This window comes from Heptranchias perlo, chromosome 3 (assembly GCF_035084215.1).
Source record: "Heptranchias perlo isolate sHepPer1 chromosome 3, sHepPer1.hap1, whole genome shotgun sequence".
Taxonomy (NCBI): domain Eukaryota; kingdom Metazoa; phylum Chordata; class Chondrichthyes; order Hexanchiformes; family Hexanchidae; genus Heptranchias; species Heptranchias perlo.
In genome coordinates this window covers 7,851,165-7,869,916 of record NC_090327.1, presented here as the reverse complement: position 1 = coordinate 7,869,916, position 18,752 = coordinate 7,851,165, and the positions used below count along the sequence as shown (strand labels likewise).

At 43.9% G+C, this 18,752-nt stretch overlaps 1 protein-coding gene across 2 annotated transcripts in view; it reads left to right on the top strand.

Moving 5' to 3' along the window:
• Window positions 1-17,410, top strand: part of trappc8 (trafficking protein particle complex subunit 8) — a 151,875-nt gene extending 134,465 nt beyond the window's left edge. For both annotated transcript variants that reach the window (XM_067977999.1, XM_067977994.1), the window contains 3 exons: window positions 8,075-8,220; window positions 13,035-13,124; window positions 16,208-17,410. In XM_067977999.1, coding sequence (XP_067834100.1) covers window positions 8,075-8,220; window positions 13,035-13,124; window positions 16,208-16,442 — 471 coding nt within the window. In that variant the 3' untranslated portion in view covers window positions 16,443-17,410. The remainder of the gene's footprint in view (window positions 1-8,074; window positions 8,221-13,034; window positions 13,125-16,207) is intronic.
• The last annotated feature ends 1,342 nt before the right edge of the window (window positions 17,411-18,752 follow it).

Below are 18,752 nucleotides of genomic sequence, written 5' to 3'. Positions count from 1 at the left end.
ACTAATCTGGAAGTCTGTTCCATATATTGACCATTCTTTGTGTAAAGAATAATTTCCTGATATCCGTCCTGAGTTTACCTTTTATTAGTTTTAATCTGTGTCCTCCTGTACTACTTTCTCAATTTAGTCATATTTCAAGATTATTTTGTCCATTCAAGTATCTGTCATGTACATCTATAAAATTGCACCTCAGATGCCTCCTTTCTCGGCTGAAAAAGTTTCTCCAGTCTTTCCCTATAACTCAGAACTTTGAATTAGGGATCAGCCTTGTTGGTCTTCTCTTTATTGGCTCCAGTGGTTGAACATCTGGGTGATCAGAACTGGACATGGCACTCAGTTTTATCTGGACTTCCTCTGACTTATATTCTACTGTTTTGACTATGTAGACAAGCACATGAGGGAGAAATGAATAGAAGGATATGCTGATCGGTTTAGATGAAGAGGGGTGGGAGGAGGCTCGTGTGGAGCATAAAGACCAACATAGACCAGTTGGGCCGAATGGCCTGTTTCTGTGCTGTACATTCTATGTATTTCAACATTCTATTGCATGTGTTGATTGCTGCTCTGAATTGATTGAACATGTTTAGTGTCGCGTCTCCTCTGTCTCTTTCGGCACCCTTGTTATGGAGTTCCTGTGTTGCCTATTTTCTCTTCCTGTGTGCAATACTTTACGTTTGTCTGCTTTTAATCTCATGTACTACCACTTACTTCATTCAGCTCAATGGGGTAATTTCTGAGCTCCCCATCTAGTTAGAATCATAGAATGGTTACAGCATTGAAGGAGGCCATTGAGCCCGTGCCAGCTCTTTGTAAGAGCAATCCAGTTAGTCCCATTCCCCCACTCTTTCCCCATAGCTCTGCACATTTTTTCCCCTTCAAGTATTTATCCAATTCCTTTTTAAAAAGCCACGACTGAATTTGCTTCCACCAACCTTTCAGGCCGCGCATTCCAGATTGTAACTTCTCGCTGCGTAAAGAAGCTTTTCCTCATCTCACCTCTGGTTCTTTTGTCAATCACCTTAAATCTGTGTCTTCTGGTTCACGACCCTTCCGCCAATGGGAACAGTTTCTCTTTATTTACTTTATCTAAACCCTTCATTATTTTGAACACCTCTATCAAATCTCCTCTTAACCTTCTCTGTAAGGAGTCGTACGACACCAGGTTATAGTCCAACAGCTTTATTTGAAATCACAAGCTTTCGGAGCTTTTCTCTTGTGATTTCAAATAAAGCTGTTGGACTATAACCTGGTGTTGTACAACTCCTTACATTTGTCTATCCCAGTCCATCACCGGCATCTCCACATCATTACCTTCTCTGGTCTAGGGAGAACAACACCATCTTCTCCAGTCTATCCACGTAACTGAAATCCCTCATCCCTGGAATCATTCCAGTAAATCTTTTCTGCACCCTCTCGAAGGCCTTCACATCCTTCTGTGCCCAGAATTGAACACAATACTCCAGTTGTGGCCGAACCAGTGTTTTATAAAGGTTCAACATAACTTGCTTTTGCACTCTGTGCTTCTATTTATAAAGCCCAGGATCCCATATGCTTTTTTTTTAACTGCTTTCTCAACCTGTTCTGCCACCTTCAAAGATTTGTGCGCATATACCTCCAGGTCTCTGTTCTTGGACCCCCTTTAGAATTGTACCATTTAGTATATATTGCCTCTCCTCGTTCTTCCTGCCAAAATAGATCACTTCACACATCTCTGCATTAAATTTCATCTGCCATGTGTCTGCCCATTCCACCAGCCTGTCTGTCCTCTTGAAGTCTATCACTATCCTCCTCACTGTTTACTACATTTCCAAGTTTTGTGTCATCTGCAAATTTTGAAATTGTGCCCTCGTTTGCTATCATCTGTAAATTTGACTCGTTTGCATTGAGGTTCTGAATCCAAGTCATCGATCTAAGTTTGAAACAGCGGTGGTCTGACACTGATCGCTGGGGTACCCCACTTTGTTTCCCTCATCTCTTCTCTTTCCCCCCCACTGTGACGTACCTTCTCTAAATCCCACTTGTTTTCTCCCTTTCTGCCAAGTTCCTTTTTCCTTCCTAGGGTATACCCTGAAACTCTACAGCTTGGTGTTTACAAGTTCTCACAAAAGACTATTAGTTTAACAAAAACCTTTTTGAAGTCCTGGTGCACAACGCCATTGGGCTTTCGAGTGTCTGCTTAGATGGTCACTTCCTCAAAAATGTCAGAGTTCGGTCAATCAGGATCTTTCTCCACTGAACCGATGTTGACTGCTCACAAGGTTATTATTGCATAGAAACAGGCCATTCAGCCCAACAGGTCCATGCTGGTGTTTATGCTCCACACGAGCCTACTCCCTCCCTACTTCATCTAACTGTGTCAGCACATCCTTCTATTCCTTTCTCCCTCATGTACTTATCTAGCTTCCCCTTAAGCAGTGTAGATGAAAACATAAAATTACAAAGGGATATTGATTGGGTGAATGGGCAAAATTGTGGCAAATGGAATTCAATGTAGACAAATGTGAGGTCATCCACTTTGGACCAAAAAAGGATAGAACAGGGTACTTTCTAAATGGTAAAAAGTTAAAAACTGTGGATGTCCAAAGGGACTTAGGGGTTCAGGTACATAGATCATTGAAGTGTCATGAACAGGTGCAGAAAATAATCCAGAAGGCGAATGGAATGCTGGCCTTCATATCAAGAGGACTGGAGTACAAGGGGGCAGAAGTTATGCTGCAGTTATACAAAACCCTAGTTAGACCGCACCTGGAGTACTGTGAGCAGTTCTGGACACCGCACCTTTGGAAGGACATATTGGCCTTGGAGGGAGTGCAGCGTAGGTTTACTAGAATGATACCCGGACTTCAAGGGTTAAGTTATGAGGAGAGATTACACAAATTGGGGTTGTATTCTCCAGAGTTTCGAAGGTTAAGGGGTGATCTGATCGAAGTTTATAAGATATTAAGGGGAACGGATAGGGTGGATAGAGAGAAACTATTTCCGCTGGTTGTGGATTCTAGGAGTGGGGGCACAGTCTAAAAATTAGAGCCAGACCTTTCAGGAGTGAGATTAGAAAACATTTCTACACACAAAGGGTGGTGGAAGTTTGGAACTCTCTTCCACAAATGGCAATTGATACTAGCTCAATTGCTAAATTTAAATGAGATAGATAGCTTTTTGGCAACCAAAGGTATTAAGGGATATGGGCCAAAGGCAGGTATATGGAGCTCGATCACAGATCAGCCATGATCTTATCAAATGGTGGAGCAGGCACGAGGGGCTGAATGGGTACGGTAGCATAGTGGTTATGTTACTGGGCTAGTAATCCAGAGGCCTGGACTAAAATCCAGAGTCATGAGTTCAAATCCCGCCACGGCAGCTGGCGAATTTAAATTCAATTAATTAATTAAATTCAATTAATTAAATAAAAATCTGGAATTAAAATACTAGTATCAGTAATGATGGCCATGAAACTACCGGATTGTCGTAAAAACCCATCTGGTTCACCAATGTCCTTTAGGGAAGGAAGCCTGCCGCCCTTACCCGGTCTGGCCTATATGTGACTCCAGACCCACAGCAATGTGGTTGATTCTTAATTGCCCTCTGAAATGGCCCAGCAAGCCACTCAGTTGTAAAATCTCGCTACGAAAAGTCATAATAAGAATAAAACCGGACGGACCACCCGGCATCGGACCACTAGGCACCGGACACGACAACGGCAAAACACCAAGCCCAGTCGACCCTGCAAGGTCCTCCTTACTAACATCTGGGGACTTGTGCCAAAATTGGGAGAGCTGTCCCACAGACTAGTCAAGCAACAGCCTGACATAGCCATACTCACAGAATCATATCTTTCAGCCAACGTCCCAGACTCTTCCATCACCATCCCTGGGAATGTTCTGTCCCACCGGCAGGACAGACCCACCAGAGGTGGCGGTACAGTGATCTACAGTCAGGAGGGAGTGGCCCTGGGAGTCCTCAACATTGACTCTGGACCCCATGAAATCTCATGGCATCAGGTCAAACATGGGCAAGGAAACCTCCTGCTGATTACCACCTACCGTCCTCCCTCAGCTGATGAATCAGTCCTCCTCCATGTTGAACACCACTTGGAGGAAGCACTGAGGGTAGCAAGGGCACAAAATGTACTCTGGGTGGGGGACTTCAATGTCCATCACCAAGAGTGGCTCAGTAGCACCACTACTGACCGAGCTGGCCGAGTCCTGAAGGACATAGCTGCTAGACTGGGCCTGCGGCAGGTGGTGAGCGAACCAACACGAGGGAAAAACTTACTTGACCTTGTCCTCACCAATCTACCTGTCGCAAATGCATCTGTCCATGACAGTATTGGTAGGAGTGACCACCGCACAGTCCTCGTGGAGATGAAATCCCGTCTTCGCACTGAGGACACCATCCAACGTGTTGTGTGGCACTACCACCGTGCTAAATGGGATAGATTCAGAACAGATCTAGCAGCTCAAAATTGGGCATCCATGAGGCGCTGTGGGCCATCAGCAGCAGCAGAATTGTATTCCAGCACAATCTGCAACCTCATGGCCCGGCATATTCCTCACTCTCCCATTACCAACAAGCCAGGGGATCAACCCTGGTTCAATGAGGAGTGTAGAAGAGCATGCCAGGAGCAGCACCAGGCGTACCTAAAAATGAGGTGCCAACCTGGTGAAGCTACAACTCAGGACTACATGCATGCTAAACAGCGGAAGCAACATGCTATAGACAGAGCTAAGTGATTCCACAACCAACGGATCAGATCAAAGCTCTGCAGTCCTGCCACATCCAGTCGTGAATGGTGGTGGACAATTAAACAACTAACGGGAGGAGGAGGCTCTGCAAACATCCCCATTCTCAATGATGGCGGAGTCCAGCACGTGAGTGCAAAAGACAAGGCTGAAGCGTTTGCAACCATCTTCAGCCAGAAGTGCCGAGTGGATAATCCATCTCCGCCTCCTCCCGATATCCCCACCATCACGGAAGCCAGTCTTCGGCCAATTCGATTCACTCCACGTGATATCAAGAAACGGCTGAGTGCACTGGATACAGCAAAGGCTATGGGCCCCGACAACATCCCAGCTGTAGTGCTGAAGACTTGTGCTCCAGAACTAGCTGCGCCTCCAGCCAAGCTGTTCCAGTACAGCTACAACACTGGCATCCACCCGACAATGTGGAAAATTGCCCAGGTATGTCCTGTCCACAAAAAGCAGGACAAATCCAATCCGTCCAATTACCGCCCCATCAGTCTACTCTCAATCATTAGCAAAGTGATGGAAGGTGTCATCGACAGTGCTATCAAGCGGCACTTACTCACCAATAACCTGCTCACCGATGCTCAGTTTGGGTTCCGCCAGGACCACTCGGCTCCAGACCTCATTACAGCCTTGGTCCAAACATGGACAAAAGAGCTGAATTCCAGAGGTGAGGTGAGAGTGACTGCCCTTGACATCAAGGCAGCATTTGACCGAGTGTGGCACCAAGGAGCCCTAGTAAAATTGAAGTCAATGGGAATCGGGGAAAACTCTCCAGTGGCTGGAGTCATACCTGGCACAAAGGAAGATGGTAGTGGTTGTTGGAGGCCAGTCATCTCAGCCCCAGGGCATTGCTGCAGGAGTTCCTCAGGGCAGTGTCCTTGGCCCAACCATCTTCGGCTGCTTCATCAATGACCTGCCCTCCATCATAAGGTCAGAAATGGGGATGTTCGCTGATGACTGCACAGTGTTCAGTTCCATTCGCAACCCCTCAGATAATGAAGCAGTCCGAGCCTGCATGCAGCAAGACCTGGACAACATCCAGGCTTGGGCTCATAAGTGGCAAGTAACATTCGCGCCAGACAAGTGCCAGGCAATGACCATCTCCAACAAGAGAGAGTCTAACCACCTCCCCTTGACATTCAACGGCATTACCATCGCCGAATCCCCCATCAACATCCTGGGGGTCACCATTGACCAGAAACTTAACTGGACCAGCCATATAAATACTGTGGCTACGAGAGCAGGTCAGAGGCTGGGTATTCTGCGGCGAGTGACTCACCTCCTGACTCCCCAAAGCCTTTCCACCATCTACAAGGCACAAGTCAGGAGTGTGATGGAATACTCTCCACTTGCCTGGATGAGTGCAGCTCCAACAACACTCAAGAAGCTCGACACCATCCAAGATAAAGCAGCCCGCTTGATTGGTACCCCATCCACCACCCTAAACATTCAGTCCCTTCACCACCGGCGCACTGTGGCTGCAGTGTGCACCATCCACAGGATGCACTGCAGCAACTCGCCAAGGCTTCTTCGACAGCACCTCCCAAACCCGCGACCTCTACCACCTAGAAGGACAAGGGCAGCAGGCGCATGGGAACAACAACACCTGCACGTTTCCCTCCAAGTCACACACCATCCCGACTTGGAAATATATCGCCGTTCCTTCATTGTCGCTGGGTCAAAATCCTGGAACTCCCTTCCTAACAGCACTGTGGGAGAACCGTCACCACACGGACTGCAGCGGTTCAAGAAGGCGGCTCACCACCACCTTCTCAAGGGCAATTAGGGATGGGCAATAAATGCCGGCCTTGCCAGCGACGCCCACATCCCGTGAACGAATAAAAAAAAAAATATGTAGTACCTATTGTGTAGATAAATTTTGATTGATACATTAATGATCTGGACTTGGATATACAGGGTATAATTTCTATGTTTGCAGATGACACGAAACTCGGACATGTAGTAAACAACGTGGAAGATTGTAACTGACTTAAGGATTAAATTTAATGCAGAGAAGTGTGAAATGCATTTTGGTAGGAAGAATGTGGAGTGGCGATATAAACTAAATGGTACAATTTTAAAGGGGGTGCAGGACAGAGACCTGGGGGTGCACATACGCAAATCTTTGAAGGTGGCAGGACATGATGAGAAGGCTGTTCTTTCAAAAAAAAAGCTTATGGGATCCTGGGCTTTATTAATAGGTGTAGAGTAAAAAGCAAGAAAGTTATGCTCAACCTTTATAGAACACTGGCCTCAGCTCGAGTATTGTGTTGAATCCTGGGCACCACACTTTAGGAAGGATGTCAAGGCCTTGGAGAGGGTGCAGAAGAGATTTACTAAAATGGTACCAGGGATGAGGGACTTCAGTTATGTGGAGAGACTGGAGAAGCTGGGGTTGTTCTCAGAGCAAAGCCTCCTGTGCTGTAATTCAAGTCTACTCATAATTCTGTTATTTTACATAAAATGGTGGTAAAACTAATAGGTATGTAGTTGTCTAATAAAAACAGAGCATGCTGGAAAACACTCAGCGGGTCAGGCAGTATATGTGGAGAGAGAAACAGTTCATGTTTCATGTCGATGACCATTTATCAGAACTGGTATCAACCTGAAACATTAACTCTGCTTCTCTCTCAGATGCTGCCTGATCTGTGTGTTTTCCAGGATTTTGTTTCAGATTTTCAGCATCTGCAGTATTTTGCTTTTGTTGTAGTTGCCTTTATCTGTTTTGTCCCCCTTTTTGAATGTGGACACCAGTCAACACTATTTCCAATCTACTGGCACCTTCCCACTATCCATTTAACTCCCTTTCTAGGACTTCCATCTCATTTATATCAAAACCATTGATTTTACTTTGATTATCTCGGTTTTGAGTGGGGCATATTGCTCATAACTTTTTTAGGAGTTAATTAAGTGTAGTAAATGTGATTTTAAAAATATTAACATTTTTACTACAATGAAGCACAAACCTGCCTGTAGCAGCCACGCATCGAGGAGGGTGCATCAACAAAAAGATAACTTAAATACTGTGTTATGCTAAACACTAATACAAATTGGGTCGTAAGGTTGAAAGAATGCTGTCCTGGTATCACCATAGCTATGTTTTAAAGTATGTTGTGCAAGGTACAAACGCACAATTTTAATTGTCCTCTTTATTCAAGTGGGTTATTTGGACACAGACCAAAGCACAACAATTTTTTTTTCATTGCAACTTATAATGTAGTTGTGTGAATTGCAGCAATTTTCCAACCCTTGAGTAATGATTACATCCTTGTTCGGTTGTAGTAGGAAGAAGAAATTATGAATATTATTTTCTGTCTTTCACCTTCCAGGAAGCACAGGAAATGGTTCTGTTGAAATTTATTCGACCTGAACAGCCACAGCTGCCCACAAGACCGAGCATGGAACAGCTTTCCCATCTTATTAAGATTAGCCTTCATTACCCTGAATATTATGACCATCCATTTCATCAAAAGAGGTTTGTAAATTATTTATGGTCACTTATTTGGCAGCTGTGTCGGTTAGAAGTAACCATGCTTAAATCTGCTTAATAAAAAGATAACATTATTATGTTATGCTGAGTACTATGACCAATTGGATAGTAAGATTGAAGGAATGCTGCCCTGGTATCACCACACCACACTCTGTGCAGTTATGATATTGCTGGTCTCTTGGACAAAGCTTTCCTATTTTCAAGCACTATTGGGCTTTATGCACCTCTGCCAAAACCACCCACTACTCCAGGATCTCCCTGGGGAGCAAAGGTAACTTGTGGCTTCTTTGCCCCCACTACCAACTCTCTGCTTAAACTCCCCCTCCCCTCCACCCACACCACCAAGATCGTGTCACCAGGAGCTCATTGACACATTCTTGGTCATAAGATTGATACCACGGGGTATCAATCTTAACGTCGAGCCGGGAAGAGAGCAGTGGTGGGCGATTTCCGGACAGGAAACCCAGAAGTATGAGTTTCCCGGACATCCTTACGATTTTGACGTAAGGACGTCTTTCAATTCTTTTCAGTAGGTTTCCCGCCCGACAACCAACCAGATTGACAGGCTGGCGGGGGTGGGTGGTGGGAGTCGGCCGATTGTGTGTGTGGGGGATCGCGACTGGCAGGCTAGTTGGGCCTGGAGGAAACACTCCTGCTCCTCCGGACCCCCATGCAGTGCAATAAAAGCACATACCTCATGATCCAGGCCTTGCCCTCTCTTGAATGGCCCCGGGAATCCCAGCCCGCAGGAATTAACACTAAAAATGCTGTTTAAATGGAGACCTGCAGCCTCCTTTAAAAGCTTTCACTGACCGACCCGCCTCCTGAGAGCGGATTGGTCACCCGCCTCCGTTAAAACAAGAAATGGGCGAGTAGGGTTTTTTTTTACCATTTTTACCTTCTCACCTGTTCCCAACCCACCCATTCTTGGGGTTAAAGTTTACCCCCATCTGTTTGGCTGCCACATGCCCATTTGCCCACTTCTTTCTCTGGTTTCTGCCCTCATGACCTCTCTGAGCTCACCCTGTCCATGAAATCCACTTCCTGCTCTCCTGACCCCCATTCTTTTAAATTGCTGACCACCCAACTTCTCCTCCTGGCTCCCATGCCAGCTGACATTGCAAATGGTTCCCTCCAGGAACATAGGAATAGGAGTAGGTCATTTAACCCCTCAAACCTGTTCCACCATTCAATGAGATCATGGCTGATCTGTGACCTAACTCCCTTTTTTTATTCGTTCATGGGATGTGGGCGTCGCTGGCGAGGCCGGCATTTATTGCCCATCCCTGATTGCCCTTGAGAAGGTGGTGGTGAGCCACCTTCTTGAACCACTGCAGTCCATGCGGTGAAGGTTCTCCCACAGTGCTGTTTGGAAGGAATTTCCAGGATTTTGACCCAGCAACGATGAAGGAACAGCGATATATTTCTAAGTTGGGATGGTGTGTGACTTGGAGGGGAACGTGCAGGTGGTGGTGTTCCCATGTGCCTGCTGCCCTTGCCCTTCTAGGTGGTAGAGGTCGCGGGTTTGGGAGGTGTTGTCGAAGAAGCCTTGGTGAGTTGCTGCAGTGCATCCTGTAGATGGTGTACACTGCAGCCACAGTGTGCCGGTGGTGAAGGGAGTGAATGTTTAGGGTGGTGGATGGGGTGCCAATCAAGCGAGCTGCTTTGTCCTGGATGGTGTCGAGCTTCTTGAGTGTTGTTGGAGTTGCACTCATCCAGGCAAGTGGAGAGTATTCCATCACACTCCTGACTTGTGCCATGTAGATGGTAGAAAGACTTTGGGGAGTCAGGAGGTGAGTCACTCGCCGCAGAATACCCAGCCTCTGACCTGCTCTTGTAGCCACAGTATTTGTGGCTGGTCCAGTTAAGTTTCTGGTCAATGGTGACCCCCAGGATGTTGATTGTGGGGGATTCGGCGATGGTCATGCCATTGAATGTCATGGGGAGGTGGTTAGAGTCTCTCTTGTTGGAGATGGTCATTGCCTGGCACTTAGCACCAGATCCCTTAATACCTTTTGGTTAACAAAAATCTAGCAATCTCAGATTTAAAATTAACAATTGAGCTAGCATCAACTGCCGTTTGCGGAAGAGTGTTCCAAACTTCTACCGCCCTTTGCGTGTAGAAGTGTTTCTTAACTTCACTCCTGAAAGTCTGGCTCTAATCTTTAGGCTATGCCCTCTAGTCCTAGACTCCCCAACCAGTGGAAATAGTTTCTCTCTCTCTCTACCCTGTCAGTTCCCCTTAATACCTTGAAAACTTGGATTAAATCACCCCTTAATCTTCTAAATTCCAGGAATACAACCCTAGTTTGTGTAATCTCTCCTCGTAATTAAACCCATGAAGTCCGGGTATCATTCTATTAAACCTATGCTGCACTCCCTCCAAGGCCAATATGTCCTTCCGAAGGTGCGGTGCCCAGAACTGCTCACAGTACTCCAGGTTCGGCCTAACCAGGGTTTTGTATAGCTGCAGCAAAACTTCTACCCCCTTGTACTGTCGTCCTCTAGATATAAAGGCCAGCATTCCATTAGCCAGCCTCCTCCGGTATTGTCCCACTCCCTTTCATAATATCTGTCATCGCCTGGCCCCCCCCCCTCAGTAAAACCTACCCTCCACCTCTCTGTCCTTGTAAACTGCTATCTCATCTCCAACCTCCCTTTCCTCGCCAAAATCCTTGAACGTGTCGTCATGTTCCAAATCTGTGCTCATCTTTCCCGTTTGAATCTCTCATTAGGTTTCCACCCCTGCCACAGCACTGAAATGGCCCTAATCAAAGTCACCAATAACATCCTGTGTGACTGTGACCGTGGTGCACCGTCACTCCTTGTGCTCCTTGACCTTTTGAAGCTTTTGACATGGTTGACTACACAATCTTCTTCCAGTGTCTCTCCTCCGTTGTCCAGCTCAGCGGGACTGCCCTCACTTGGTTCCACCTTTGCCTATCCAATTGTAGCCAGAGCATCTACAGGAATACTTCCTTTCCTACCTCCGGAGTGCCCCAGGGATCTGTCCTTCGCTGTCTCCTCTTCCCTATCTACATGCTGCCCCTTGGTGACATCATTTGCAAAGATGTAGGGCCAAGTTCCACAAGTATGCTGAAGACACCGGCTCTACCTCTTCACCAACTCTCGTAACCCCTCCACTGCCTCAGTGCTGTCAGGCTGCTTGTCTGACATCCAGTGCTGGATAAGCCACAATTTCCTCCTCTTGAACATTAGGAAGACCAAAGCATTGTTTTTCGACCTCCCGACCACAAACTCTGTACCCTCGCCACCAATTCCATTTCCTTCCTCGGCCCCTGTCTCAGATTGAAGCAGACAGGTCGCCGAGATTGCAAACAATTTGACTCCGAGCTGAGCTTCCGATCTCATGTCCTATCCATCACAAACACCGACCGCCTACTTCCACCTCTATAACATGCCCTGCTTCAGCCCATCTGCTGCTGAAATGCTCATCCATGCCTTTGTCACCACCAGACTCAACTTTTCCAACCCTCTCCTCGCTGGCCTCTCTCCTTTCACCCTGTTAATTTATTTAGATATCTGCTCCCCTTATCTTGTGCTTACCCATCACCCCTGTTCTTATTGACTCACATTGGCTTTCATGCCCCAAACCTTCCAATTTAAAATTCTCATCCTCCTGTTTAAATCTCTTCTTGTCCCTGTCCCTCCCCCTCCCTACCTCGAACGTCCTTCAGCTCTACATCCCCCTGAGAACTCTGCCTTCCTCCAAACCTGGCCTCTTGTGCATTCCCCGTTCCCTTCATTCCCACCCCCAATTGCCGGCTGTGCGTTCAGACAACTAGGATTTACGCTCTGGAATTCCTTCCCTAAAACGCTCTGCCTCTCCATTTCCCCTTCCTTCTTTAAGACCACCCTTAAAACCTACCTCTGACCAAGCTTTTAGTCGCCCTTCCTGATACCTGCTCCTTTTAGCTCAGTGTTGATTTTTGTCTGATTACAATTCTGTGAAACAGACATTTTTCTATGTTAAAGGTGTTGTATAAATACAGGTTGTTGTATAGCTTTAACAAAATCTTAAAAGGACATTTTTGTTCTAGACTTTTGGTGGAATGATGTGATCTTTTAATTCCTCTTGTGCATGGAGCCTCTGAATATTTCTTTCTCCAGTTATTAGTTGTATTATATTCCATTATGAGAAGTCTTAAATAGAACAACATTGGCACTTGCTGTTTAGCGTAAAATGTTTTAAATTCGGATTAACATGCATTACTGTCTAGTAATAAGCCAGGTAAAGGGGGAACACATTGCAGTATATAAAGTATGAACTGTATATAAAGTATGAGCTATACCCAGCAAGTCAAATTACACCAAAAGAATGAGAGGTAACAGGGCAAACTTAAGCTAAAATGCAAGTTAATGTAGGTTTAAAAAAAAAATTGGTTATTCAAGAGTTAGATGCCATGATGGAATAGTGAATGTACCTGGAGGGATGAGGTTCAATTGACCAACTGGCTTTTTCTTGTGTTCTTATATACGCGATCGCATGTGTGATTGGTGAGTTGAGTGACTAATGGAAAAATTCTATGATGATCTGCATTCAGAGAATGGAAAAAAATTATTTTTGACAAGTTTATTTCATGGTCTTTCTGCCACAGACAGGTCTGAACCATCCATAAACAAAATTCATTCTTGTACTTCAGCAAATTGAGTTAGAAGTTGCATGTTTATGGTTAATATAGATGTGTTTGCACATTATAAGGATCTGTTTAACTTTTTTAAATGTCAGGGAATATGCCAGCGATATGAGTAAACATGTAATTGTTTTTGTTCCACAGTTTGTGTTTAGTACCCGTTACCCTTGTTCTTTTCAACTGTTGTCAGATTGAAGTGGATATTATTATTGATCTGCGGCACAAGGCCACGAGGTAAGGTAGATTCTAAAACTTCCGTTTCATTGTTAACAGCAGCTTGATAATCAACTTAACCAAGGGTAACATTGTGCATAGTTTTTCCCACTTTGATATATACTTAGTGCTTATTAAAGTGTTGCATTACTGTAGTGTAGTGGTTATGTCACTGGATTAGTAATCCGGAGAACGTGAATTCAGATCCCACCATGGGAATTTGAATTCCGATCTTTTTAAAAAAAAAAAAATCTGGAAATAACAAAACTGGCTTCACAGAAAGTGACCAGAAGCTGTTGGATTGCCATAAAAACCCAAATGGTTCACTAATGTTCTTTAGGAAAGAAAACCTGTTGTGTTCGTCCCCTGTGTGAAAATCTGAGGTTACGCTGTTCTCATGTTTACGGAGGTATTGTGCACGCTCACTGCTGATGGGCATTCAATACCCAGCCTCAAATTTTAAACAATTAAACCTAAGGACAAATTTACTGAAGCACTGGGTTTGGGTAACTAAACATACCAAACGTTGTACCATGTAAACCTGTGTTGCGCTCTCCTGTCCTCTATCTGTTAGTTGCCTTTGGGCAGCAACCCATAATAAACAAGTCCCCACACAGCGCTCAAACTGTTAAATTATTCCAGGGTTTCTCCTCCATGACTCTAAGCCAGAAGCTCATTCTACATGTTGATCACTCATTGTGTCAAGAGTTTCTTGACTCTTAACTTTGCCTTTTACTAGTTTGAACCTGCATCTCCATGCCTACTCTCGTGGGTTAGTTGGAAGTAATGCTTCAAATCTGCCTTTTTTTTTCTATAGTTTTACTTTATATCTAGGGTCATTAACATAATTTTGTTACTGACTTTCACCATAAATTCATAGATTATTTGGTGGTGCATGAATTTGACTTATGGGAGATTTCACAGTTTTCCTCTTCACTCATATTCTGTGAGGGGTCCATGTGCGTTACATCAGTGGCGTCAGTATGTACACTGCACGTTGTAGTTGCCCTGCTAATGTCACGTGCCTAGATCTCTCAACTTCAGCCATTTCATCCTCACTGGATACAGGCATGGTGCCGGAGGATTGGAGGACTGCTAACGTTGTACCATTGTTTAAAAAGGGCTCAAGGGATAGGTCGAGTAATTACAGGCCAGTCAGTCTAACCTTGGTGGTGGACAAATTATTGGAATCAATTCTGAGGGACAGGATATACCATCACTTAGAAAGGCACGGACTAATCAAGGACAGTCAGCATGGATTTGTTAAGGGAAGGTCGTGTCTGACTAACTTGATTGTTACCTCCTTTAAAAAAATTCAAGGAGGGTCACTGAGGGTAGTGCATTTGATGTAGTCTACGTGGGTTTAGCAAGGCTTTTGACAAGGTCCCATATGGCAGACTGGTCAAAGAAGTACAAGCCCATGGGAATCTAAGGGAGCGTGGATACAAAATTGGCTAAGGGGCAGAGAGTAGTGGTGGTCAGTTGTTTTTCAGACTGGAGGGAAGTATACAGTGGTGTTCGCCAGGGGTCAGTATTAGGATCACTGCTCTTTTTGATATATATTAACAACCTGGATTTGGGTATAGAGGGTATAAATTCAAAGTTTGAGGATGACACAAAATTCAGAAATGTAGTAAACAATGTGGTTGATAGTAACAGACTTCAGGAGGACATAGACAGATTGGTGAAATGGGCAGACACGTGGCAGATGAAATTTAACGCAGAGAAGTGTGAAGTGCAGGAAGAGTGAAGAGAAGCAATATAAAATAAATGGTAGAATTTTATAGGGGGTGCAAGAACACAAATCTTTGAAGGTGGCAGGGCAAGTTGAGAAGGCTTTTTTTAAAAAAAAAAAGCAGCATATGGGATCTTGGGCTTTATTAATAGAGGCGTAGAGTACAAAAGCAAGGAAGTTATGCTAAACCTTTATAAAGCACTGGTTAGGCCTCAGCTGGAGCATTGTGTTCAATTCCAGGCACCACATTTTAGGAAGGATGTCAAGGCCTTGGAGAGGGTGCAGAGGAGATTTACCAGAATGGTGCCAGGGATGAGGGACTTCAGTTATGTGGAGAGACTGGAGAAGCTGGGGTTGTTCGCCTTAGAACAGAGAAGGTTAAGGAAGATTTGCTAGAGGTGTTCAAAATCATGAACTGTTTGATAGAGTAAATGAGGGGAAACTTTCCAGTGGCAGAAGGGTCGGTAATCAGAGGATGCCGATTTAAGGCGATCGGCAAAAGAGCCAGTGGCGACATGAGGAAACTTTTTTTTTAATGTGGCGAGTTGTTACGATCTGGAATGCGCTGCCTGAAAGGGCGGTGGAAGCAGATTCAATAGTAACTTTCAAAAGGGAATTAGATAAATACTTGAAGGGAAAAATTTACAGGGCTCAGGGGAATAACAGGGGAGTGGGACTAATTGGATAGCTCGTTCAAAGAGTCACGATGGGCCAAATGGCCGCCCCCTGTGCTGTACCCTCTATGACACTATGAATGTTTTTGGAAGGCAGGGCAGTCCTTTTAGGATTTGACTTCCTCAGAAAATAGCCAAAACGGTTGATCAGGCAGGAACTTGCTGTAACCTTTCTATGATTTTATGCTGGATTGCTCTTGCATAGAGCTGGTGCGGACTCGATGGGCTGATTGGCCTCCTTCCGTGCTGTAACCTTTCTATGATTCTAACTCCTTCTCTGAATCCATATTGGCTGCTGCTTTGAATTTATCTCACAAGCAATCCTCCAGTTGACTCCACGTAATTGATTTAATTACTTCACTGGTATTAATGCAAAAACTAATGGGTCTGCTTCTCATCTTTTTGAAAATGGCTACCACGTCAGCCTGTTTCCAATCTACCTAGACTTCCCAGTGCTAATTAACTTTCTCTCATTCCTTTTCAGTCTTAATACTTGTGATAAATAGCATCAACCTCTGAGGATTTATTTTTGAATTTGTAGACTGTGCACTTAACCCGAAATAGAAGCTTTAGACTTAATGCACAATGTTTGTTGCCTTAACCTACAGTTAGGATTGCAATTGGGTTTCTCTAAAAGATATGAGAAACCTTTCTTTGTATTTGTTTTGATGAGTATTTTTTTTCTTATTTTTCAGTCCAGAGATGTTGGAGGTACATGGTTCTTTCACCTGGCTTGGACAGACCCAGTACAAAATTCAGCTGAAGGGCCTGGAGGTTCACACAGTTTCACTGAAGGCTTGTTTTGTTCACGCTGGTGTCTATAATCTTGGGTCTCCCAGAATCTTTGCCAAACTTGCTGACCAGAACGTACAGTGTGAAACCAGCCAGCAGAACTCAACACCAGCCCTGATCATTATCAACAATATCTGACGATCTGGCAGTGCGACGTACTCCTATCGCCATGAATCTCAGAAGGAATCATAAATATTGATCATTTTTCTTTTGTAGCTATTGTTGAAATTTCCTGCAATTGTACCTTGCACCGACAACAGATTCAGAACTAATATCACAAAAATTGTACAGAACAAATTGTGGGAGGGGGGCGGGGGTGCGGGGAGGAAGAGGGGAAATGAGAACTAAACCCAACCTAAAATTATTTTATGTCTTTCAAAATAAAAGGCACTCTGGACTTGGATCTGCAAATGTAAGATGATTTTTGAATATATTTATCATTCATCTCTGCTTATAATTAGACCTTTTTTAATGCAAGCATTGAATATAGGTGTGCAGGTTGGGCCATCTAAGTAATGCGGTGTGAAACTGCGGTTACCTTTTCCAGCGCATTGTTTGAATATCTGTGGTTGTCGGAGAGGATGTCGAAATTGTAATTTTGGATTTTTTTTCTTTCTTTAGCCGCCATTCCTTGGTTACTAAATCACAAGACTGTGTTCACTAATTGTGTCGTTGGTGGGGAAAAGTGCTTTCATTGCATGATCTAAAAACTCATTGCTAACTGTTCAAAAGCAATCTTTTTACTTTCAACCTTTGAGGTATAAAATTAAACATTACTTACATGTCTTAGCTCTATGCCCTTTTTACACACTGATCTGTTTCTCACTATATCTCAGGTTTAAAAGAAAAGCTGAATAATGAAGCATACCTATTCAACTTGATGTCTTTTGGTTTGGTTTAATTCAATTACAAAAGTTTTTTTTCACAGCCACAGGATGTTATGAGAGGTGGACCCAGCTAGCTACATTATGATGGAACTTTGCAAATTCAATGTGTTATTTAATGTATCAACAGACTTAAAATGAAAACAAATGTCTTTTCAAGAAATGATGTATTATATTTATAGCTAATGTCTGTAAATAGAATAAAACATAACCCATATATAACCGAGTTTGTTTCTGACTGCCACATGGCCGTGTAAATGTGTTTCGTGCTCTTTCAACTGTAACTATCATAACCCAACAGCTTTGCTTTATTTACTGCTCAAAGTCTCAAATGTCGTTTATTCAGTGACCACTGAATTGCTTTATAGATCAATGAAATCCCTATGGATTTGAAATCATGGATGAGACATTAAACTGAGGCCTTGTCTCCCCTCTTAGGTGGACATAAGAAATGGGAGAAGGCCGTTCGGCCCCTCGAGCCTGTTCCGCCATTCAGTAAGATCATGGCTGATCTTGTACCTTAACTCCACTTTCCCATCCCCATATCCCTTGATTCCTGTCAAAGATCCCATGGCACTATTTCGAGCTCGCAAGATGGGGGGGGGGGGGGGAGGGATCTGCTAGCAATAACAAAAGCTTAAAGATAAAAGAAACAGGTGATGAATGTAAAGGTCCGACCAGAGTAAGCGATAAAGATAGCAAACGGTCAATAGTTATAAAACAGAAGTATAAAAGGACGGTCAGAAATAAAGTAAAGGGAACAACTATTAAAGATGAATTAAACTGCCTGTACAGCAATGTACACAGCGTTACATAAATAACAGGACTGGCATATAAATATTGCCGGTTATAACATAATCAGAAAGGATAGGGAAGGAAGAATGGGGTTGGAGTAGCTGTACTAATTGGAGAAAACATAATGGCAGCAGAAAAAAGGGATATAACTAACAGAAGAATAGAAACAGAATCCTTATGGATTGAGATAATAGAAATGGGATCGATCACGCGAATAGGGGTATACTACAGACCACCTAATAGTGGAAAGGAGGTAGAAGAAATATGTAAGCAAATAGGTGAAATGAGTAAAGGACATAGAATAATAATGATGGGAGATTTTAACTATCCGCAACTAAACTGGCAAAAAGATAGGTAAAGGGGTACAGGGGATGAAGTTTTTAGTGTGTGCAGGACTCGTTACCCAATATGTGTAAAGCCCAACAAGAACTACTAATGGGAAATGAACCAGAACCGATAAGAGAAGTAAGCATAGGGGAACATCTAGGCAATAGCGATCACAACATAATAAGGTTGAAGATAAAGATTGAGAAGGACATAAGCAAGACAAAGACCAAAGTAATAAATTGGAAAAAAGATGATGATTTTCAGGGGTTGAGAATGGAACTCGGGAAAATAAACTGGAAAAATTTACTGATAAACAAAGAAATAGATCAGCAGTGGGAAACTTTTAAAACAGTGATCAGTGGAGTCCAGGAGAAATATATCCCACTAAAAAGCAAGAACAAAGTAGCCAGTAATGATACACCATGGATGAATAAAGAAATAA